The sequence below is a fragment of the Dreissena polymorpha genome, chromosome 1 (genome assembly GCF_020536995.1).
Source record: "Dreissena polymorpha isolate Duluth1 chromosome 1, UMN_Dpol_1.0, whole genome shotgun sequence".
In the NCBI taxonomy this organism is placed as follows: Eukaryota; Metazoa; Mollusca; class Bivalvia; order Myida; family Dreissenidae; genus Dreissena; species Dreissena polymorpha.
In genome coordinates, this window is record NC_068355.1 from 187,738,326 (window position 1) to 187,761,986 (window position 23,661).

Consider the following 23,661-nt stretch of genomic DNA (forward strand, 5'->3'; position numbering starts at 1 on the left):
AGTATGTATAAACACTGTAACCCCACGCAGGGGTAAGACGCCTTACTCTCGTTCTACGATGATTTAAAAATAGATTTTGTGATAAAAATAAGGACCTAAATAAGCTACCTAGGCAAATATCAGCCTTTGACTCACAATTTGTTTTTCACTGAATTAACATAAACAAAGAATAAATGGCATGTTGTATTTCAATACATACGGTATTTTCGAAGAACTATAACCTTCTATTCCTTAAAATGAATCTCTGAATTGTAAAGTATGCGTCAGTTGTAAGATTGAAAAATAGTGATGGTAGTAGTAGTAGTAGTAGTAGTAGTAGTAGTAGTAGTAGTAGTAGTAGTAGTAGTAGTAGTAGTAGTAGTAGTAGTAGTAGTAGTAGTTGTAGTATTAGTAGTAGTAGTAGTAGTAGTAGTAGTAGTAGTAGTTGTAGTAGTAGTAGTAGTAGTAGTAGTAGTAGTAGTAGTAGTAGTAGTAGTAGTAGTAGTAGTAGAAGTAGTAGTAGTAGAAGTAGTAGTAGTAATAGCAGCAGTAGCAGCAGCAGCAGCAGCAACAGAAGAAGCAGTAGTAGTAGTAGTATTAGTTGTAGTAGTAGTAGTAGTAGTAGTAGTAGTAGTAGTAGTAGTAGTAGTAGTAGTAGTAGTAGCAGTAGTAGTGGTAGTAGTAGTAGTTGTAGTAGAAGTAGAAGTAGTAGTAGAAGAAGTAGTAGTAGTAGTAGTAGCAGTAGAAGTAGTAGTAGTAGTAGTAGTAGTAGTAGTATTAGTAGTAGTAGTAGAAATAGTAGTAGTAGTAGTAGTGGTAGTAGAAGTAGTAGTAGTAGTAGTAGTAGTAGTAGTAGTAGTAGTAGTAGTAGTAGTAGTAGAAGTAGTAGTAGTAGTAGTAGTAGAAGTAGTAGTAGTAGTAGTAGTAGTAGTAGTAGTAGTAGTAGTAGTAGAAGAAGTAGTAGTAGAAGAAGAAGTAGTAGTAGTAGTAGTAGTCACAGATTATACGTTTCAGAAATCATGCATTATACAAATTACACTTTTCAGAAATTATACTTTTTACACATTACACTTTTGATAATTATTGTTTTTTATTTTTTTAAATTACTTTTTCATTGATTCGTATTTTTGAACTGTGTTGAATCAATTTTTTATTACTTTTTTCGTTGAGTGGTATTTTTGAACTGTGTTGAATCAATTTTTTATGTGAAAATTTTTATAACAATAAAACGGAAAATGTGCCAGTATAACAAAAAAATATGAATATATTTAACAACAACTGAAACGACAAAAACTCGCATTGTGAAGGAGATCAAGTTGATGTTTGTGGATCAATGTCCCAATGTTCATTTATAAGTTAATTTGTATTTCAAAGTGTATGAGGTCCTTACGCGTCCGTGACTGCATTTACTTTCTACAAACAAGGACGTTTGGTCGAATACTGAATTAAAGCAGCAATTTACAGCAATTAAGTTATTGTCACTGTATATGTAATTTTGGTATGCTGTTGGGCGGAGATCCGGAAAAAACAGAGGACATCCCTCCATCCGAAGAGCAAACCGGACATGTGTATATTAGTTCCCCGGTGATGCCTCTCCCAGCTGCAATGCGTGGCTCGATGACGTCACAGTTTGACAACCTATTGCGAATTTCGTGTCCGGCCAGCAATAACAACAGGAACAGCGCCAATATTTACCGCTCACTCCCCTGGATCCGCCCATCATCCCACCGCCACTTCTGGCTCCTCCACTGCCGCCATTTCCGGCGCCCATACAGAACGGGCCCGTGCAGCCGCCATTACCGCTTCCACTGACTACCGGAAACATCGGGTTGATGCCGCCTGTAATGAAGAAATGCAGTGCTCGTGTATATACGCGCCATGTGGCATCTTAAAACAAAATGTGTTGTAAAATATGGAAAAAACATCTTCATTATCCTGGCGACATTAAAAAAATCGGATTTATCCATTGAGAGTCATTCTTCCATGCAACTCCATCCAGCTCCTTCTTTCATAGCATGAAGTATGATTTGGACCCCTATATCACGTTTCGATTTATTTTCCGCCAAGAAGCGGGACGGACGAACGATACAAGCGAAATGTATGATCCGAACTCACTTCGTAGGCATCGCACGCTCGAAAATGACCTCAATTCATCAATTTCCCCACATCAGGCCACTGCATAGACACAGTTTAAGTCATTATAATAGTGAAATACATGTTCAATTAAACATACATAGGTCATGCAATATAGAAGTTTAAGAGATTAACTCAAGGTTTTATAACGTCGATTTGCGGATGCGTAATATCTTCTTAAAATAGTGCATATATAATGTACGTATTCATTAAATGTGCGTGTTTTTTTATTCTTATAGCGGGACTGCACGATTTTGTCAAATCTTTGTGAATTTATATAAAATGTGTAAAAAACACATAAGACATAGATTTCGATATAAATTAAAATAAAAGTTAAGAAGAACATGTGTCGAAAAATGCGAAATAAGCCAGATATTTTATTCTGAAATCGAAAATGTCTGTATTATAGTCGAATTCGACAGCATGCATATCATGCATATACGATGTGAATCTAAATTTATTTTTACGGATTATTTTAATTTCCGGCAACGATATCTATTCATACGACACACAAACACTAACTCCGGTCCTTATAAAAAAAGACGAATGCTTCGGTTATTGTAGGAACATATGTACGAAATATCTTCGTCACAATCGGCTCGGGGAGCTAATCTGTATTTGCTGCATTTTATGAAATTGGTCTTCAATGTATAATTTTTTTCTTGACTATTCTGTGTTATTGTAACATATTTTGTATCAATTTATTACAATTTAACACATATGAAATTCGTGCAGTCCCGCTTTAATATACATATTACAAAAAACTAATTGAGATTATTCTTCAAAAAGTCGTCGCACACATAAGGTCTTTCTTCACATTCATTTACACATTAATGTTATTCAATCGGTTAACCACGGGTGGTCGGACGGAAGGACATGTGCAATGTATCATGTTTCCCATTCCGTGTGGGCATGTAAATAAACAGGTCAAAACTTATATTGAAAAAGAGACAAGGGCGTTGTCTATGTGTTTTACCATAACATGAATTACACAATGTCTTCTATGTGTTATACCATAACATGAAGTACAAAATGTCTTCTATGTGTTATACCATAACATGAAGTACAAAATGTCATCTACGCATATTGAGGTTTTTGATAGAATACCATCAACGGGGTCATTTGTTATTTGTCTTTTTATTTAAACACCGTATGAGTGTATTTTAAAATTTGCCGCAATAAGACACTATTGAATTAGTTGAATGCTAAACCCATTTCTCTATGGTTGGAAATTATGAAAGCGGTGATACAACTCGGAACCCCTCGACCAAAAGATGAACACTATATTAGCCGCGTTCTTGGAATATTGGGTTTAATACATATGCTTTATAAACGTCTCAAATTAGTATGTGCAGTCCGCATAGGCTTATCAGGGACGACACTTCCCGCCAAGACTGGTAATTTCGTCTAGAAGACATTTCTTTTAAACAGTTAATTCCTTAAAAGCGGAAACTGTCGTCCCTGATTAGCATGCGCGAATTCCTTTTAACATCATTTATGCATTAAACTCCGTTTTACAAGAACGAGCCTCATATTTTTTTGATGAGGTTAAATGAAAAAACGAAATAACAGTACCTCCGCTTCCCGGACACATCGGCCCGAAACAACTAGAAGACGTTAATAGCTCCTCATGCGTCCATCCCGCCAACTGAAGCGCTCCCGTCACTGTCTCCAACCGACGCTGCATTTCAGGGATCACCACCCCCGCCACTGCTTCCGGTTCCTGAACCAGATCCCCAAGAGTCTCTTCCAGCACTTGCGCCATGACCGCTCCCGGATGATGAGAGCCCGTTGCCGCTTGAAGAGCTCATACCGGATGCTGAAGTGGTTGGTTCTTTTGTGGTTTGTTCCAAATTTTGCTGTGACGCGGAATGTTGCGAAGATCCTAGAATGGTATTCGTGGAGAGTCCATACTTTTTCTCTAAAGTGAAAATGCTTAAACATGTAATGCATCATCATCAATATCATCAATCTCATCATCATCATGATCATCATCATGATCATCATCATGATCATCATCATGATCATGATCATCATCATCATCATCATCATCATCATCATCATCATCATCATCATCATCATCATCATCATCATCATCATCATCATCATCATCATCATCATCATCATCATCATCATAATCATCATCATCATCATCATCATCATCATCATCATCATCATCATCATCATCATCATCATCATTATCATCATCATCATTATCATCATCATTATCATCATCATCATCATCATCATCATCATCATCATCATCATCATCATCATCATCATCATCATCATCATTATCATCATTATCATCATCATCATAATAATAATCATCATCATCATCATTATCAGAACCGACATCATGATCATAATCATCAATTACAATAGCATCCCCGTCGCTACCATCATCAACCGACACATCATCATGGATATCATCATAATCATCATCAACATCATGAGCAACACGGTTATAATCAACCTTATCATCATCATAAGAAGCAGCCTCAGAAGCAGTAGCACCACCACCTACATCATAATCAATCGGCACCATCATACAAATCATTTCTATGCTCATCCTTCTGCTATTCTTCGTCAGCATCATCAGCATCATCACTTCCACAAACCCGCTCAAAAAAACATCACCCCCACCATCATCATCACCAACACTACCACAGATCAAGTGATACTTCTACACGGCTCTGAATCCACGCATGCGCACGTCTGACAGCCAGTCTCATCTGTTGTGGTGCTTAGCGTGTAGCCATCGTGGCACGACTACATGCATATGTCTTTGCACTTTCGGTACGTGTCGCCGCTGATCGGAAGTGCACCTGGTTCGTGTAAAGTAAATAATATCGATCTTAATCTTCTTAGTTAACACAAGTTTTGTCTTTAATGCGAACGTCATACATAATACATATCCTTTTGAAAATAGCTAAAATACGTTTAGTTGAAATAATGATGCGAAATACGATTGATAAAGATATGGAACAAAATGCTCAATAAAGCACTGGCTAAACAAAATATATTTAACGCCTTCTTTTTAATAACGATATGAAACGCATCCAAACGGAATACATGTGCAAAACCCTTCTGCATCTTGAAACATATTGATTACCATTCCCTTTGTTGGTCTCATGCGTGTCGGCACTTTCGTTCATCCACCACTTGCTTGGACAATTCTTAGGCGTCGGTGTGCATGCATGACTCGATGACGTCGCCTCTGGTCGCATTGCACAATCGCAGACTCTGCACTTCCGGTTGTCTACAGCCAACGGCGGGCAGCGGTTTTCTTCATTTCCGGAAGTGTTTCCAGAATATTGGAAAAGGAATTGTTGATACGACATGCCACCTCCTACCGACCGGAGCCCCGGTACGCGAGCGAGGAAACTTCCGGGGTTCCAAGGTACATGACATTTAGCTGCGATATTAAACGATTTGACTTTTCATATAATAATACTAAAGGAATTATCGAACTATATTAACTTCTCTTCTCAAACTACATGTTACGGCTAGTTTGACATTTGTGCTTCTAGAACTACCGGTAGAATTGCTACTTAATATTGATGATTGAATAAATACCAAATCATTAATACGTCAACAACAGACAGTAATTGTTTACTGAAGTACGTGCCTGATAAAATCAAGATCTATTAATTAAAAAAATAACGACGAATATTCACATTTACAGCACTTCATAAAACAAAAACAGTATTATCATCATTATACCATTACAAATAAGTAGAATCAAAATCGACGCCCAAATGACATCCGACCCATTTGTGAATAACAGCGTCAAGAATAATTATGTCATTATTATTGGCACGAAAACAGCGCTGCACCTCGCGCGTGTTACTATTTTGCAAAAGACGTCGTTTCCAAAAACGTAAAATATAAAAGGGCTGTTCGATGTTTGATAATTATGCAAGTTGCGGATCCGTGGTCTAGTGGTAACACACTGGCTTCACAATCCAGAGATCGCTGGTTCGATCCCCCGCTGCACCTGACCTACTAACTCGTCTTTCGCATGAGACGTTAAACCGAGGTGCAGTGTACTAGGTGCTATACACCGGGCACTAAAAGACCCAGGGTCACCTCTGGAACGGGGTGTCTTCTGTATCTTGCACTATCCCCCGTAACCAACTAACACGTTTTTCTGGGGGCGATGGCCATATGGGAGACAGTCCCGGTGCACTCGATAAAAAACAACAACAACAACGATAATTATGCAGTAAGACGCTTACATGATTACCATATTAAACACAATTGAGTTACGGCGTATCAACGCGGCTTTCTGTCATTATGGGCGTAAAGGAAGGCTTTATCAGCCCGTGTTCTTAAAATGCGTGACAGTTACTCGAAGAATACATTCAGATTACGGTTAGTTGCGTGACAGTTACTGGAAGAATACATACAGACTACGGCTAGTTTTAGTGATATTCGACCCTATGTTGGCTCGACTGTTTCGAATGTTTGCGCTTTAATTATAATACATACAGTTCCGTTTTCTGGCTAGAACTGGTGTCAGATTTCCGAACGCGCGATTGAAGTTGAACTATAGGAAAATGTTTGATAACAGATATATGTTCAAAATTTGAATTGCTAATGATCTGCTGTTGAAAATATGTAATAACCGACATGTACCTATACATTATTAAGAGATGCTTAACTTAAAAAAAGACAAATAAATAATTTCAGTACTCTAAAATTCTTTCGTGAGGGTTAATATAGTTGTGTTCTGTGGTGATATAATTAAACATAAGTATTTACGTTATGATGATTGTGTTTCTTTCTCAATCTAAACTTCTTTAAATCATCTAAAATGACTTAAGGCCAGAATTGTATTAAAACAATTCTTGGTGTTTTCCACGCTTCCTTTATTTAAAACTGGCCGTAACTATGTTCATCTTTATCTTGTTTGTTGGAAACTACACAATACCTGAAACGTTAACACATCACATGACGCATATTTCTCTGGGCTGCAGGTTTCTCGGTACAACAGTGGAGAGTTCTTCCGTACTGCCTCTGCTACAGAGTCTGGTGCAACAACTGAGTATGCTGGGAAATCAAAGCCCACGAAGCGGCCTGGTACGTGTATCATTATCATCACGATAAAGAACATTCTTTTTGAAAGATGAATAGTTTATTAGTGCCAGTTGTATTTGTAATCTAACATTAAATGCCAAGCAAAAATACTTGTAAGTCAGTAAACCATCATTGAATTAATTGGGAATTCATTATTTTCTTTTAGTAATCAATCTCATGGGTAATCCTAAGTTATAACCGTTCTGTCCAAAAGGTCTTCAATCAGGATCATATTAGTCGACAAGTTTGAAGTGAGTAGAAACTTGAACGTTTGATGCAAACCAGAAATTACGCAGCTAGGTTTTTTTTTCAATAAATTATTTTGTATAACGCTATACTGACATTTTGTTCAATTCTGATCAGCTGTCGTTTGACGAAGCCATGCTTTGGCGCTCGTTCGACCCGCCGTCACGGACAGTACTGCAGACGACAGTCCGTACCTCAGTCGACTTCCTGTTCAGTCGTCTGGAGAAACTGCACGGCCGGATATTGGTGTGTCGCGCCTTGGGATATTTTACCTTAGGTGGGGGTTGAGTCACTTGTATTCAAGTCTTGTTCTGGGTAAACTGGCCTTAAAGCACTTAATTCGGCCTTAAACGGATTTTTGTTTATCTAGAAGAGATTGTATACTAACCAAATAAAAGCGGAAAATGTCTTCCCTGATAAGCCTGTCCGGGTCACACATGCTCATCTGGGACGACACTTTTCGCACATGCATTAAGACCAGCTTTCCCAGAACGAGGATCACTTGTTTATCTACTTGCCAGCACATTAATGGAAGTCGCGTTTAGCAAAAATCCACTTCAATAATGGATCTTTACTTCAGCCAATAACGAAATCACCGAGGTGGAGCTTGATGACGTGTTGTGATGCGATGATGACGTATTAAATGACGTCTACACCTACTGGACACCGCCCATGCGCAGACTGCCCCTCTACTTCTCGTGTGCATACGGGCGGACATCGACCAATATATCGATACTGAGCTTTCCTGTTATTTTCTCGTTTGAATTTAATGTTTTACGAACGTCGAACTGATGAGAAGACAATGATGTTATATGTACTATGGCGATTTATATTGGGATTTCCAATTCATTATCAACATCGCATATTATTAAAATTAAGATAAAGCGGTTATCGCAACGCGGTTGAACGTCTGCCTTAAGAACTTGTGATCATATAGTTTCGCTACCACTTGATGCTTTCTGATTTGTTTTCAGCTGAGAAACACTTTGTTCAACTTTCTTTAAGTGACTTGCTTATGACTTTAGCATCAGCGGAAGTGGTTAATTAGCTACATTCTGCATGTAATAAGTCAAGGCATTTAAAAAGTACATGTACTACATACACACTGCGCGTATTTTTGTAATGCTCTGTGATTGACCATAATTAACAGATGTGCTGTTTTTTCACCGCAGTTGAGCACGGTGCAGACGGTGCGCGCGTGTTGAACTGGTACCACCGTCAGTTTACGGAAGCTGCGAATGAGCGCTACTGCGCAGATTATGCGCAGAAAAGCGTCTCCATAGCAACCTAGCTGATTTCTTCGCGGGAACCTGGGCCAATGGTAGCATTGCGTATAATAATGATAATGTATTGCTATTTGAGTCTTTGATAATTTTTGATCCTCCAATAAAGAAGTATATTGAGGAACATTATCGTATTCATGAGTTTTTAAACGTTTCGTTATTTTTGAATTGCCGCAAATCATTTTTAAATAGAGACTTTTGACATTGGTTTTACTAATTCACTCTCTGTAATATCGAAATTTTCACCGAAAATGCATGTAACCAAATTCATGTGCTAGCACGTGAGTATCTATATAAGTCTCGCTTAAGGAAAACCGGACTTTATGCATGTGCTTACATTGTCCCGGATTAGCCTGTGCTGACTGCAGAGGCTTATCTGAAAGGCACTTTACGCACATGCATAAAGACCAGTTTTCCGAGAATTATGCTAAAATAAGCTTTAAAGTGTTTTATTCCAGGAAGAAAAAAGCCGTATACGAACGCTGAAGGGGAGGTAATAGAAGAGGACCGCTATGGGACGTCACAGCCCTTTCGCTTCGGAGAGGATGACTACAACAATCTGGCTCTCAACAATCTCCCCTATCACCGCTTGCACGCGGGTCACGTTGACCTTCTCAAGAAGGAGTGTCTCGCCAACGTGCACTTCTGCGTTGCTAAGTTATACTAACTTCCTGTTGAGTAAGCGTTATGGTTAAGAAAGGTTACATCGTATGTTATAATTACTCACTTAAATTGTTACGACCTAACCCTCTACCTTTGGTTTTAGTTGTCGTTTACTGTCATTGTATGCGGACTTAGTTACCTGATGTAATTGTAGACTGATAAAATGACTTTTTTTACCTGTTTAAATACACGTTAAAGTGAGACTGCACGATTTTGTCAAATATTTATTAATTTACATCAAATGTGTAAAAAAACTTATTATACATATATCTCAATAGAAATTAAAGTAAAAGTTAAGAAGAACAATGCGAAATAAGCCAGATATTTAATTCTGAAATCGAAAATGTCTGTACCGTCGAATCCCGGGAGTCGAATTCGCCAGCATGTATATCAGGCATGTACGATGTGAATCTAAATTAAGTTTTAGTGCAGATTCGTTCATACGACACAAAGACACAATTTTGTTTTACGGATCATTTTAATTTCCTGCAACGATATCTATTCATACGACACAGGAAAACTAACTCCGACCCTAATAAAAAGACGAATGCTTCGGTTATTGTAGGAAAATATGTACGAAATATCTTCGTCACAATCGGCTCGGGGCGCTAATTTGTCGATGCTGCATTTTATGAAATTCGTCTTCAAAGTATACTTTTTCTTGCCTATTTCGTGTTATTCTAACATATTTTTTTATCAATTTAACACATAAAAAAATCGTGCAGTCTCACTTTAATTTAGATTGTTTGAGTTTTTGATGTGAACATTAAGTAAGTTAACTTTGCTTGGTAACACTTTTAGCTTTTCGTTAAAAAACATATGAAGATAGAAGATAGTACATGGTTTTACTGTCAAAATAAACACAAACACTGTCTCTTGTATTAACACTGGAACATAAGCCAAACGCGTCTTAAAAGTATGTAATTCACGCATGTTTCTCTCGGCTCTCCCAGGGCGCTTTTAGACGACTTCACGGCGGGCAAAGCGGCATTCCCGGGGAAACCCCTGATCAAGTGCATTCTGGAGGCGCTTCTGCTCTCCCGGAAGGGGCTGCAGATGGATCCGGTTCAGTTCATGCCTCAGCTACTAGGGCGCCTGGAGGACAACGAGGTTTGAAATAGGACTGATATGAGCCTCATTTCAAGAAAACTGGTCTTAATGCATCTGCGCAAAGTGTTGTCCCAGATAACCCTGTGCAGTCCACACATTCTAATCAGGGACGACACTTTTCGCCGAAACTGGATTTGCGTTTAGAAGAGACTTCTTTTTAACGAAAAATTCCATATAAGCGGAAAGTTTCTGACTGTTCTGGCTTATCTGGGACGACAGTTTATTTACATGCGTTAAGCCCAGTTTTCCCAGAACAAGACGCATATTTATTAACATACATTAAGGTAAAACAAGAATACAAAATCATTTTTGTAAATCTCCGGTAGCACTTGAATAATAGATCATTGAATAAGAGATCTGCTATTCAAATACCGTTACTACTTAAGAAACCCCGCGCATACTAGTGGAACACTCTTTTTCACCAAAAATAATCAAAATATGCTGTTTGATGTTATAATACGTTATATGTATACAGACTTTTAACAAGGAAAATAACCGAGAAATGTTTTCTTAAAAGTTCTGTATGAATTGAGCCGCTTCATGCGAACACTGTTCTTTTGCCGTATGTGGTCAGCGAAGCCCCAGGCCAGCCTGCGCATTCATTCAGTCGGATCAGGAGCTACCATGTCTACTATTGACATCACGAAATATCGCGTGACTTTAAAGAGGACAAAGTAACTCCTGACCAGAGTGCGCAATCGGCATACGACCAATATTCGCATGACGCGGCTCTATGCAGTGTTTCGTTTCAGACAACAGCCGAGTTCAAGCAGCGCTTACGTGAATATAGCTCGAAAGTGTGGTTCGAGCCCGATGTCAACATCCTGGAGCGTCCCGGGGGTCAACTGCTACACGGCATCCACGTGCACGCGTCCGAAATTGACATGATGACGATTACGTCATGTGGAACTTACGTAATCACAGGTGCATTATACGTTATGGCATAACTTTATAAAAGAGTTGCTTTTTGTGTGTGGGGGGGGGGGGGGGGGGGTTACGAAACTGAATTAACGTTTTTAGTTTCACAATTTTCGACATGTATAAATTGTAAGAGTGGGTATTTTATTACAGTTTTGAACTTTCTTTATCAACATATATAAGCGTAATCGAGGCCACATATTTCCATGCTCGGTCAGCTGCTGGAGCGTGCGCGTCGCGACAGAGGCGAGAGTCGCCCGCAGAAGATTTTCTCACCTGTACATATTTCCTTATAGAGGGGAACTTCTGCGGGTGGCACTGCTAATCCAGCAGAGTCCGTCACCCTCGAGCCGGACGTCTTCTACACTGCTGGGATTGCTGTCTTCTCCAAGATGCAGCGGACTTGTCACCCGCTGTTTATCGTCGAGAGTTCGCCGGCCCGGACGTGCCAGAGGTCCCGTCTGAAGAGGGCCGGGGACGGCGGGACAGCAAGACCACCAGTGTGCGGGACATACGGGACGGACCTGGGTCCTGCGCTTCTGCGCCAGGGGGGAACCCAAGAACATCGAGGGGGTGGCTTTAAAGAGGGACCCCGGGGCGGCGGTACCTAGTGCGCTCAACGCGCTGGGGAAACCGTCTCGGGGATGAAGACGACAGCTGATGACAACAAGTGGGCCATAAAGGCGGAGCTGTGTGCTGCAGCGGTGCTGCGTTCAGACATGAATTTGTCTTTTGAGATTGTCTAACTACCAGTGCACATTAAGGTCTCATTGGCCACCGTGCACTGGTCTATTTGGATCTAAATTATTTCTTCGGCGAATACCCGGGAAACCGGTGTAAATTTGACCTACTTTGGCTCTAAATTAATCTTTCTCCCCTGAAAGGTCACAGGGGCAGGTCGGGCTACTATAACCTCGTGAAGAGGCCAGTAGGACCTGTAAATAAACTCTGAAATACACACATATTTCCATTACGATGAAACAAATATTGCACGAGAGAGGTCCGTATTTACCGTTTAATGGTGTGATGAAAAATGAAATAATTCACAGTTTTCTACAGAAACGAAACCAAAATAAATTGGCTCTAAACTGTAAACAAACGTGAAACGCTTAACAAGATGGTCTCATATAGCGAGATTATTACGGCTTGACCTTCTTTAGTCTGCGGGTCGTTGAAGGAGATCAAAATCTTGAACATCAAGGTCGACCCCCACGGTCGCTACCCAATGTGACGGGTAAAGGTCAGTCTAGAAAGATCGCGTTTTGTCATGGTGATGAGTGGATCGCCATGAAATTTGGCAACGTAATAAAAGTAAAAGGTCTGCAAACAGGTGAGCATTACCAATAAAAAACTCTATATTGATATATATATTTTTGATTGTGTATGTATGCATGTTAATTTGTATTTTGCTAGTCTTTGAAATATTAATATGTGTTCTTATCATAAACCAACAACATATTTTAACAAACAAACAGAACATCAACACAATAATTAGGCCAAGCCGAAAATGACTTTCTCTATATACTAGGATAGAACCTGTCACGAGTTTCTTTTCAAACACCCTATTGTTATTCAACGGTTTTGGTGGTACGAATACATGATATGAAATAAAATAACAACGAATGTCGGATAATTTTATCAACAATCAGTTCTGATTCGCTGTAAATTCATAAACACAACGTCATTTCACCTCTCAAAGAAAATGTATACTTAAAATGTAAAATACATATTTAAAATGTATCTTCCACATTTAAAAGTAGCAATTAAACTCCATAAAACTTAACAGGCATGAAATTATTATTATTATTTACTTTTTTTATAACAAAAACCCCAACTAAAACATACAAACATACCACGATTACCGGTCATTGCAAAGAATTGGTAGTTTGCACGCTGCAGTTGCATTCAACTCTTATACGGTTGCAATGATGCAGTCGATACTTTGTTCGTTTGCGACCGGGCTATCACTTATTAAATCCCCACTCGGGGTGCGCTCTTAGAATCATCTCAAAAGACATTAATACGTTGGTCTTGCTATGAAATGGAATCGATTCAACTGCCAAAAGTATCCGATGTTATATGGTTTTAATAAAAAAGATTATATAACCTTCATTATCGCATTCCTGTTTGCAGGTAAACAATGTATGGACATACCGCTACTCAACGGCGATTTTGGTAACAGCGTAAAGTGTGGTCCCAGATAAGCGTGTGCAGTCCGCACAGACTGTATATGTATACAAGTATTGACTTAGATATTGAATGTATTAGAGACTCGCTATTGGGAAACCGGGGCTTCTTGCTAGTACGTAAAGTGTGGTCCCAGATAAGCATGTGCAGTCCGCACATACTATATATGTATACAAGTATTTACTACGATAAAGAATGTATTAGAGACTCGCTATCGGTAAACCGGGGCTTCTTGCTAGTACGTAAAGTGTGGTCCCAGATAAGCCTGTGCAGTCTGAACAGACTAACTAGGGACGAAACATTCCGCTTTATGGTATTTTTCTTTAAAAGAAAATCCAATTAAGGCGGAAGTGTCGTCCCTGATTAGCGTGTCCGGACTTCACAACCGAATAAGGACGATACTTAACGCACAGTCATAAAGCCAGTTTTCCCAGAGCGAGGCTCATTTGTTTAACTTTCTTTTAGCCGACGATAGTCTCTGCATCCGCAGTATAAACTTCTCTGTCGACGGCAGATTTATCTACTATATAAGCTACGGATCCCTCGAAGTTCATAACACTGCCACACTGCAAGTAATTCTTCCTTTGTTCGGGGTTTTACATTAATCTTTATCCATGTAAACTCTTTACATGCAGTAACGATTCAGAAGGCTTACCAAACACAAGTTACGTAATATATTTCAGTTCTTCGTTGAAAAATAAACAAATAACATTTATTAAATAGATAAATACAAAATAATACAAAAATACATACATACATAAATAAATATATGAATAAATAATAGGACTTTGGTTAAGAACAAAAATGTTATTTATTCAACTATTCATGGTTCGGCCTGTATCATCGATTACGATTACAAGATGTGGCATATTTTCACGGCATCGTGCACCGCTCTTCGCGACAAGAGAAAGTTCGTCTGGAACACACAAATGATCTGAAAGGCGCGCGCACCGTTGACATGGTAACGGTTGTAACGATTGCAAAAGACAACAACTTCAGGGTGTGGGATCGATCCCGGGACAAAAAGAGGGCCACAGATCGGCAGGCCAAATCGAGTAACTAGCGATAATTAAAAAAATATATAAAATATAAAAAATATTCTGGTAAAACGGGGATAAATGCATTTGCGTTACGTGTCAACCCAGATTAGGTCATGCAGTCAGCACAGGCGATCCAGGAACGATACTTGTCGTTTAGACTGGATTTTACTCTAGAAGAGACTTCCTTTAAACGAAGATTTCTATTCAAGCGAAAAGTGTCGTCCGTAATTAGCCTGTGCAGATTTACAAACCGATCTGTGACGACACTTTTCGCACATGCATTAAACTCCATTCTCGCAGAGTGCGGCTCATATATAATTATATTTTACTTATTTTTGTGGCTGTTTCGTTTCCGGTTTCGTTTCAATTTTGACGTCATTTATTATATTTTATTAAGTTCAAGTTGTTATTTTTAGCGCATGTTTTTAGTCCTCTTGATTCGCGACTTTAATAACATACAGGTTATTTATATTTATTTTTGTTGTAAAGAAATATTTCAGAGAAACGTATTTGCTTTTTATATAACTGAACAATTATATTAGTTAAAGGTTACACATATTATTCAATAAAACAACAACGGGGACTGTGTGCGCAGAGAAAAAAAAACATTTCAATGGCCTCGCTATGAAGTAAAAATACACCGCAATAGTATTAAGAAAACTAACAATTATTCTTTAATTAGCCTCAATAAAGTCTGTCTGCACAGAAAGTGTTTTCCGGCGGACCACCATAACAATTATATTAGTTAAATGTTTAATGTTACACATTATTGTTTTTAGAAAATATTAATGGTTTCGCTATCAAGTAAAAATACACCGCAATATCATTCAGAACACCAACAATTATTCTTTAATTGCCGGTAGCCTTAATAAAGTCTGTCTCCACAGGACGTGTTCCACTGGGCCACCAGGATGAGTTGTTCGTGACCGGCAGTGCGGGAGAGGACTCGCCGAACATAGTCGGCGTGTATGATGTCGGCAGACTGGAATACCGCACCATCCGAGAACTTGTTAGACGACGGGTTTTATTTCGCTCTTTGCTAATTGTATGTGTATTGTTCCCATTTGCTTCGATGAGTTTCGACAACATATAATGATGACGTCTATATGAGCCCCGTTCTGTGAAAAGTAGGGTTCATGCACGTGCGTAAATTGTCGTCCCAGATTAGCCTGTGCAGTCCGCACAAGCTAATCAGGAACGACACTTTCTACGTTTGTTGATTTTTTTCCTTAAAATGAAGTCTCATTTTTACGAAATTTCAGTGTGGAAACTGTCGTCCCTGATTAGCCTCTGCGGACTGCACACCCTACACAATGCGTTAAGCCCAGTCTTTTCCAGAACGCGTCTCATATAAATAATCCATTAATTACTGTTTTGTTTTCAAATATTTTTTTATTGAGTTTCTTTTATGTAATTATTCTTTCTACACTTAAAACGTCCATATTTTTGTAAAATGTTGCATTCCCCCTGAAAATTATTCGATACTTAAGATACGTTCATGCTTAATTTGATTACAAAACAGTCCAATAAAGTAAACTTTTCAAAAATAACAAAATATCGTGCGTGATAATTGCAAACGTTATACTCAACAGAAGGAGGCCTGCAATGCAAACACGAGGTTTTACGAAGCAGACAACAGATCAGTGGTCATGGAAATTTACGATAAGTTTTACTTGTTTGACCTTGAAAAGATGGACGTCAGCATCGTGTTTCCGGGTAGAGTAGTCGATACACGAGTGTGTATGTTGACCAAACGGAAGCGTACGTACAATTCTTATTTACATTTTACAATTCATGTGTGGAGGTGGCAGTATTCACAACATAGTTATTAAATATTCCGGTCATGGTGTGTCATTACTATTCCGCGTCACTAAGAAATCAAATTCATGATATAAAGATTTTGCTAACTGAACGATTTGGGTCAGAACGTGTTAGAAACCGTTCCGTCCACTTTATCTTTGTCTATGACGTCATTCTTCAGTTGTAGAACTCCTCGTGACGTCATGTTTTGGCAAGAACGTGAAACTGTACAACATCACAAACGGCTGCATTGACGCCATAATAAAAACTGGGCACAAGAAGGAGATCTACCAAGTTGTGGTCAGTTTGTATACCTTTCTCAACATTATGTCATATTCCACCTGTACTGTACAAGTGTAGTAGCAAGCAGTGAACATCTCGAAACTGTATTGCAGTTTGTTTTTTAATGTTTTGACGAGCATTTACATTCGCAAGTGATGTGTTCATATATATACGACCATTCTCCCCATACCTCTGATTCAAGTAGGCCAGTTAACAGATCTGATAAAAGCATGTGTACTAAGTAATTGGACATCAGCTAGCCAATTAAAAGTGTATGTTAGCTGGCCGCCACGATATGACTTGTATACTGTTGAAAACGGTGATCAATGAAAATAAACCCCGTTCTGCGAAAAATGGGCTTAATGCATGTGCGTAAAGAGTTATTTTAGATTAGCCTGTGCAGTCCGCACAGACTTATCAGGGACGACACTTTTCGCTTTTACGGAATTTTTCGTTAAAAGAGGTCTATTCTTAGCGAAAATCAAGTCAAGGCGGAAAGTGTCGTCTCTGCGAACTGCACAGGCTAATCTGGGACGACACTTTACCTACATGCCTTAAGCCCTGCTTTCACAGAGCGAGGCTCATATCGTTGTTTTACAGGTGAACGATCCGGGAACGCTCGCTGCAGTGACGGTAGTTTGTGGACCTGTTGTGTTGATGGAACCTGTCACTCACTCTCGCATGTATGAGATCTCAAACAGTACGTTCAGTTTATGGTGTTCGCTCCATATGTTATAAGACTGCGAAAGTGTTATCGACCAATCGACTATTAAGTTTGAACGGATGTTGTTCACCAATGAGTCTCTTTCGTCATGTTAATATGTTGAAGAAATTCAGTTCTATTCAAACAAATATTAATTTTATGTGAACACATGTAAGCACCGTTGTCGCTTAGTTGATTGCCTTTATAACTTAATATATAAGCCGCGTTTTGTGAATACGGGGCATAATGCATGTGCTTAAAATGTCGTCCCGGATTAGCCTGTACAGCCCACACAGATTTATCAGGGACGACACTTTCCTCATAGAATAGATTTTCGTTTATAGGAGACTTCCTTTAAACGAAACATTCCATAAAAGCGGTAACTGCACATGGTTATCTGGGAGTATACTTTAAAAGCATGCATTAAGGATTGTTTCTCATTGTTAGCTTTGTTAGTTTCCCGATTGAAAGAACTTAAATTACCGGTCGATGTTTTTAATTTCGATTTCTTTGGTATTGACAGATCAATGTTTTACAAGGTCTTATTTACACAAATGTGAGTACATGTATAAATATATGGTATAAATATATGTATATATTGTTTATACTCATATCCTTTTCTAACTCCCGATGCACATGGTTTAATATCGTTCAGAATATTGCATCATGAACATGTCATTTAAATTCATAACTGGTTATTTAAATTTATATTAATTTCATAAAAGGTTGTTCTCGACATGTCTGTATTTCAAACGGTATAAATGTAAATATTTCAAAGCGGTTGTCAGCAACATTCACTTTTTGAGCACAAATACGAATTGCATATAGATCAAAAAGCGAATGTCCAGAAGTAATCAAGCAGTCGCTACTCTCAAGATTGATATCTGCTACAACGAAATTGGCACGCATTTTTTTTTCAAATGTTTATTGAGCAAAAGCAATTAACAAGAAGCAGTTAAGCATTCTTTATTCACCTTGAGATGGTCTCATCTGAATAAATACTAAATACATGTGTAAAACAGTTACGATTAAATGTAACATAAAGGTTTGAAAAAAACAACAACAACATGTCTTTCATTCAACGTTGAATCCGAAATAGGAATCGGTTGAAATCAATGCAAAATCTGAACCATATGACTTAACTAGGTCTGAAAGCGGACAGTGTCGCCCCTGATTAGTGGACTGCACAGGCTAATCTGAGACGACACTTAACGCATATGCATTAAGCCCGATTTTTCCAGAGCGAGGCTAAAATGATTTTACAGATTTAGGATACCAAAGAATTGTGCATGGAACATCACGAAATATACCGGTAAGCAACAAAGAAATCTTGATGCAAATCAAATGTACATCCAGATTCTTTCGAGTAGCGCTATTGGTTTGAACGATGCAATATTGTCATAAGAGCGCTGGTCTATGAGCCGCGTCATGCGACAATGGGTCGTATGCCATAACCACTCACCTTATTCAACCACGTGACAAGAGTTTGTTCAGACCATTTAAAACTAGTAGATTATTGAAACAAATACGTTAATAAAAGTTTCGTTTATCTCGTAGAAGAATACATGCTGAGTCCGGTGTATCTGAAAAACACATGATAAGACCAAAAGTAAGTACATGATATTCCGCATCGGTCTTCATTTGGGTTTTAACAGACTGATTTGGGTTTATTAAACCCACTTCTAAAACCACACATGACCTATAAAGTAAGATAAGTCCTATTCATATTACATTGAATGTCCTTACCAACTTTATCATGTCAAGGTCTTTAAAAGTTCGAAATTTAGACAACATGCTATAGTAGAAGCAAAGCATATATATAACATAAAACAATATTTGACAGAAACGACTGCAAAAGTCAATGTCTTTTTGTGCTTCGACACGATCATCATTAGTTTACGAGGAAATACTTTATCATAAGTTTAACAACAATCAAAGTACAAGGCATCCCTAAGCTGTCGCATGACTTTAACCCATTTATGCCTAACGTCTAGAAAAAAGGCCTTTGCAAACAGCGTAGACCCATATGAGACGCCGCATGATGCGGCGTCTCATCTGGGTCTGAGCTGTTTGCTTAATGGAATTTCTGTAAGAAGTATTCTAAATATAGAAATAAATATATTAGACACCCCTAATTTTGGAAATAAATTGATTCAATTAAGAAGGATGGGAGAGTCCACTAGGCATAAATGGGTTATGATACATGTACATGTGTATATTGTTTCTCAAAAGCGATGCGTCCGTATGTTGTTTTGATTTGAAAAACAATGTCCAGTAGGAGCGATTTCTACAATATTTTATTTAATACTAACGTAATTAAGGAATGCATTTTAAAGGGACCTTTTCACGTTTTGGTTAAGTGACAAAATTAAAAAGAAATGTTTCAGATTCGTAAATTTTCGTTTTAGTTATGATCTTTGTGAGGAAACAGTAATACTGAGCATTTACCATGCTCTGAAATATACATTTTATGCATCTTTTGACGATTTAAAAACCTGAAAATTTTTAATTGTTGCAACGCGAAACGACTGAATAATCTGGGGAGTTCTGTTGTTGTCGTTATATTTATTTTGTGACACTACGAGGATTGCTTATATAAAGTATAAAATAAATCATTCATTGTATGAGAACGGATGGCCGAGTGGTCTAAGCATTAGACTTTAACGTCAGAGGTCAGTGGTTTGAGCCCAGTGGAGGGTTACTTTTTTGTTTCTTTCTTAATTTTAAACAGAAGCTTTTTAGATCAAATGTTTACATTAATTAATATAAAGCATTTAATGATACACCACAATACATGCCAAAATCTGTGAAACGGTCATTTTGAGTCCATACACAAGTCATTTAACTTTAGGCTTGCTATGCTGTTTAAACATTTACTTAGACAAGACTTCAATATGGTGTCACATACATAGGTAATACGTATGCTTTTCATACCAAACCTGATACCGTAGAGATGGTAATTAAGGAAATATTTACAAAACAAATATGCTCGATTTGAATCATTATTCCAAACAATCGCGGTTCAATATGGGAACATGAATGCTTTCGTCATAAAATGAGTCGCGTTCTGAAAAAAATGGGCTTAATGCATGTGTTTTCCTAGATTAGCCTGTGCAGTCCGCACAGGCTAATCATGGACGATACTTTCCGCCTAAATAGGATTTTTGCTAAGAAGAAACTTCATTTAAACGAAGAATGTCGTAAATGAGGAAAGTGTCGTCCCTGATTAGCCTGTGCGGACTGCACAGGCTAATCTGGGACGACACTTTACGCACATGCATTATGCCCAGTTTTCTCAAAACGCGACTCAAATAAATGACAAAATGCTTCCATGAACGAACTGTAACATTGATAGAGCTACGACGCTTGACAGAGCCACGACGCTTGACAGAGCTACGACGCTTGAAATAGCCACGACGCTTGACAGAGCCACGACGCTTGACAAGCCAGGACGCTTGACAGAGCCAAGGCTTGACATAAAAACGATGTTTGACATAGCCATGACGCTTGACAGAGCCACGACGCTTGGCAGAGCAACGACGCTTGACAGAACTATGACGCTTGACAGAGCCACGACGCTTGACAGAGCCACGGCGCTTGACAGAGCCAAGACGTTTGACATAGCCAAGACGCTTGACAGAGCCACGACGCTTGACAGAGCCACGACGCTTGACAGAGCCACGACGCTTGACAGAGCCACGACGTTTGACAGAGCCACGACGCTTGACAGAGCCACGACGATTGACAGAGACATAACGCTTAACAGAGCCATGACGCTTGACATAAAAACGATGTTTGACATAGCCATGACGCTTGACAGAGCCACGACGCTTGGCAGAGCAACGACGCTTGACAGAACTATGACGCTTGACAGAGCCACGACGCTTGACAGAGCCACGGCGCTTGACAGAGCCAAGACGTTTGACATAGCCAAGACGCTTGACAGAGCCACGACGCTTGACAGAGCCACGACGCTTGACAGAGCCACGACGCTTGACAGAGCCACGACGTTTGACAGAGCCACGACGCTTGACAGAGCCACGACGATTGACAGAGACATAACGCTTAACAGAGCCATGACGCTTTACAGAGCCACGACGCGTCTTAGGATTGGAAACACACTGTAACTCGGTGGCGCAGGAGAGTATGTCATCGTTCTGGAACCGTTGTCGGGAGCCCTTCACGGCTGCCAACATTCTGCTACACTGCAACCTCTTTTCATTGCAGAGGCGCCGGCTTCAAGCCGCATTGCACTCCCATGGACTAGTGTTAAACCTTTTCATCGAGGAGCGATGCAAAGGCCCGGTCTTCTCTGTGCTGTCCAAATATCTACTGGACATTCTGATAACTGACAAGATCTTGGTCTTTGGGAAAGAGGCAGTAAATCCCACCAACGTATCAAACATCTTGCGCGGAAACATACCCGGGCTGATTCTAGTAATATGGTACCGCATTATTATAATTATTGCAGTGATAGGTGCAATTCTAATTATAATTAAATATTAATACAAACTTTGTATAATAGTATAGTCAAATTTCATATTATAAATACGTATTAAATGATAGTAACAGTCAATACAATACTATATTAACACTTACGTACGCTCTGCGTGTCATACCCTGGGAATGTATAATCCAGTATATTCCTTATGCCCTTAGGAATACACTGTTTTAGACCACTATTGTGGACTCAAGAATGGTTACACGATTTTGCTATGATTTGACATAGTGACCTAGTTTCAAACACGTGACTAAAATTCTATCTTTATATAATGTTCAAACAGTCCAATATTTTCTGACTAAGTTCCATTAAGATTAGATGGGAAACGTGGCCTCTAGATTTGTAACGATCTGAAATATTACGATACACACATACCGCACACCAAATGATGCTGGACGCTTGACATAGGATGATTACAGAAGCTCACTTTGAGCACGGAGAGACGTTCTTTAAACGAAAAATATCATACAAGCGGAAAGTGTCGTCCCTGATTAGCCTATGCGGACGGCACAGGCTAATCTGGCACGACACTTTACGTACATGCATTAAACCCTTTTTTCACAGAGCACGGTCCAAATATATTAAAAGATCACTAGTAAGAACAATAAAATAAGAAAGCATAGATAAACACATAAGTTTAACAATTTATACCAAACAACCCAACAAGAAAGTGTTAATTGTCATTCTATAAGTCATGCGCCTTTTATGCTTACTAGAAACTATTTTTTATAAATATGTAATGTTGATCTTATCAATATCAATCTTATGTTATATTATGTGAAGTTTTATTTACCTTAAACTTAAATGTCTATTTTATTATTTTATCCACATTTCATGAAGTCAATGTCGAAACAATGACACCTGAGTTACTGCACTGATTACCATGGTACCATGTAAAATACTTAATTGTAACATGTGCTGTTACAATTTTGTTACACGTATACACTATATGGGTCTTGTTCTGAGAAAACTGGGCTTAATGCATGTGCGTAAAGTGTCGTCCGAGATTAGCCTGTGCAGTCTGGACAGGCTAATCAGGGACGACACTTTACGATTTTTTGGTATTTTTAGTTTCAAGGAAGTCCCTTCGTATCGAAAATCAAGTTTTGGCGGAAAGTGTCGTCCCTGATTAGCCTGTGCGGACTGCACAGGCTAATCTGGGATAACACTTTACGCTTATGCATTAAGCCCTGTTATCCCCAAACAAGGCTCAAGTAGTTTCATCATGTGATCTTTATAAAAGTGGTATACTCTTCTTTTCTCTCTCTTCTCGCTATAGTTTCAAGCTGCAGAGAAAGAAAAAATACTGAAATAATATCACGTTATCATATTTATTGTAATAAAACGACGCCAAAGTGTGTCTGGTGCCATGTGGAGTACGTAATTGTCACGCGAACTCTTACAATTTTTGTTACACGTATACACTATATGTTCATAAAGTGGTTCTATGATCAAACACTTTAACGATTTCCTAAATAATAAAGCACGGTTTGGCGGAAAGATCTCGATGGCATATCTCACTGAACCTGATTTCCTCGTTGTGATCATCCCCCAACTTGGGAATGTAAAACTCGTCCATTGCTTGTTTCATGTTGTAATGCCCACTTCATACAGAGAATATTGTCACGAGCCGAGCGGTAGCTGTGATTTTACTTCAGTTTCTTTAACTTTTCCAAACTTGAAGCTTTTATTCAAGTTTAACATGGAACTAAAATGGACTCTGATAAACAGTAA

The 23,661-nt window shown here is 38.8% G+C and overlaps 3 protein-coding genes across 4 annotated transcripts; 2 read left to right on the forward strand and 1 right to left on the reverse strand.

The window, feature by feature from the left end:
• Nucleotides 1–1,366: 1,366 nt before the first annotated feature.
• On the reverse strand, nucleotides 1,367–5,509 carry LOC127867755 (prostatic spermine-binding protein-like). The gene is made up of 3 exons (XM_052409129.1): nucleotides 5,228–5,509; nucleotides 3,688–4,940; nucleotides 1,367–1,818 (listed from the first exon to the last, which is right to left on the reverse strand). The coding sequence occupies exon 2, from the start codon at nucleotides 4,718–4,720 to the stop codon at nucleotides 4,049–4,051; it is 672 nt and encodes a 223-aa protein (XP_052265089.1). The 5' UTR covers nucleotides 4,721–4,940; nucleotides 5,228–5,509; the 3' UTR covers nucleotides 1,367–1,818; nucleotides 3,688–4,048.
• Nucleotides 5,510–7,068: 1,559 nt separating this feature from the next.
• Nucleotides 7,069–8,172, forward strand: LOC127865112 (NACHT and WD repeat domain-containing protein 2-like). The gene is made up of 3 exons (XM_052405021.1): nucleotides 7,069–7,197; nucleotides 7,558–7,717; nucleotides 8,021–8,172. The coding sequence occupies exons 1-3, from the start codon at nucleotides 7,069–7,071 to the stop codon at nucleotides 8,062–8,064; spliced, it is 333 nt and encodes a 110-aa protein (XP_052260981.1). The 3' UTR covers nucleotides 8,065–8,172.
• Nucleotides 8,173–9,192: 1,020 nt separating this feature from the next.
• On the forward strand, nucleotides 9,193–17,495 carry LOC127867760 (uncharacterized). Of its 2 annotated transcripts, XM_052409140.1 has the most exons (7): nucleotides 9,193–9,401; nucleotides 10,340–10,496; nucleotides 11,249–11,420; nucleotides 15,529–15,686; nucleotides 16,234–16,402; nucleotides 16,623–16,741; nucleotides 17,324–17,495. In XM_052409140.1, exons 2-7 carry the CDS (start codon nucleotides 10,443–10,445, stop codon nucleotides 17,459–17,461), a joined length of 810 nt encoding a protein of 269 aa, XP_052265100.1. In that variant the 5' UTR covers nucleotides 9,193–9,401; nucleotides 10,340–10,442; the 3' UTR covers nucleotides 17,462–17,495. The 2 variants fall into 2 exon arrangements, with proteins under 2 accessions (XP_052265100.1, XP_052265109.1); XM_052409149.1 differs by lacking the exons at nucleotides 9,193–9,401; nucleotides 10,340–10,496; nucleotides 11,249–11,420 and adding an exon at nucleotides 13,616–14,656.
• Nucleotides 17,496–23,661: the final 6,166 nt, after the last annotated feature.

Excerpts from the sequence above, each read along its gene's own strand:
- LOC127865112 (XM_052405021.1), top strand. The coding sequence starts at position 7,069 with ATGACGCATATTTCTCTGGGCTGCAGGTTTCTCGGTACAACAGTGGAG. Across the intron at positions 7,198-7,557 it reads AAAGCCCACGAAGCGGCCTG|CTGTCGTTTGACGAAGCCAT; the intron begins GTACGTGTATCA and ends AATTCTGATCAG. Across the intron at positions 7,718-8,020 it reads CTTGGGATATTTTACCTTAG|CCAATAACGAAATCACCGAG; the intron begins GTGGGGGTTGAG and ends TCTTTACTTCAG.
- LOC127867755 (XM_052409129.1), bottom strand. The coding sequence starts at position 4,720 with ATGATGCTGATGATGCTGACGAAGAATAGCAGAAGGATGAGCATAGAA.
- LOC127867760 (XM_052409140.1), top strand. The coding sequence starts at position 10,443 with ATGGATCCGGTTCAGTTCATGCCTCAGCTACTAGGGCGCCTGGAGGAC. Across the intron at positions 11,421-15,528 it reads TGGAACTTACGTAATCACAG|GACGTGTTCCACTGGGCCAC; the intron begins GTGCATTATACG and ends CTGTCTCCACAG. Across the intron at positions 16,742-17,323 it reads AGGAGATCTACCAAGTTGTG|GTGAACGATCCGGGAACGCT; the intron begins GTCAGTTTGTAT and ends GTTGTTTTACAG.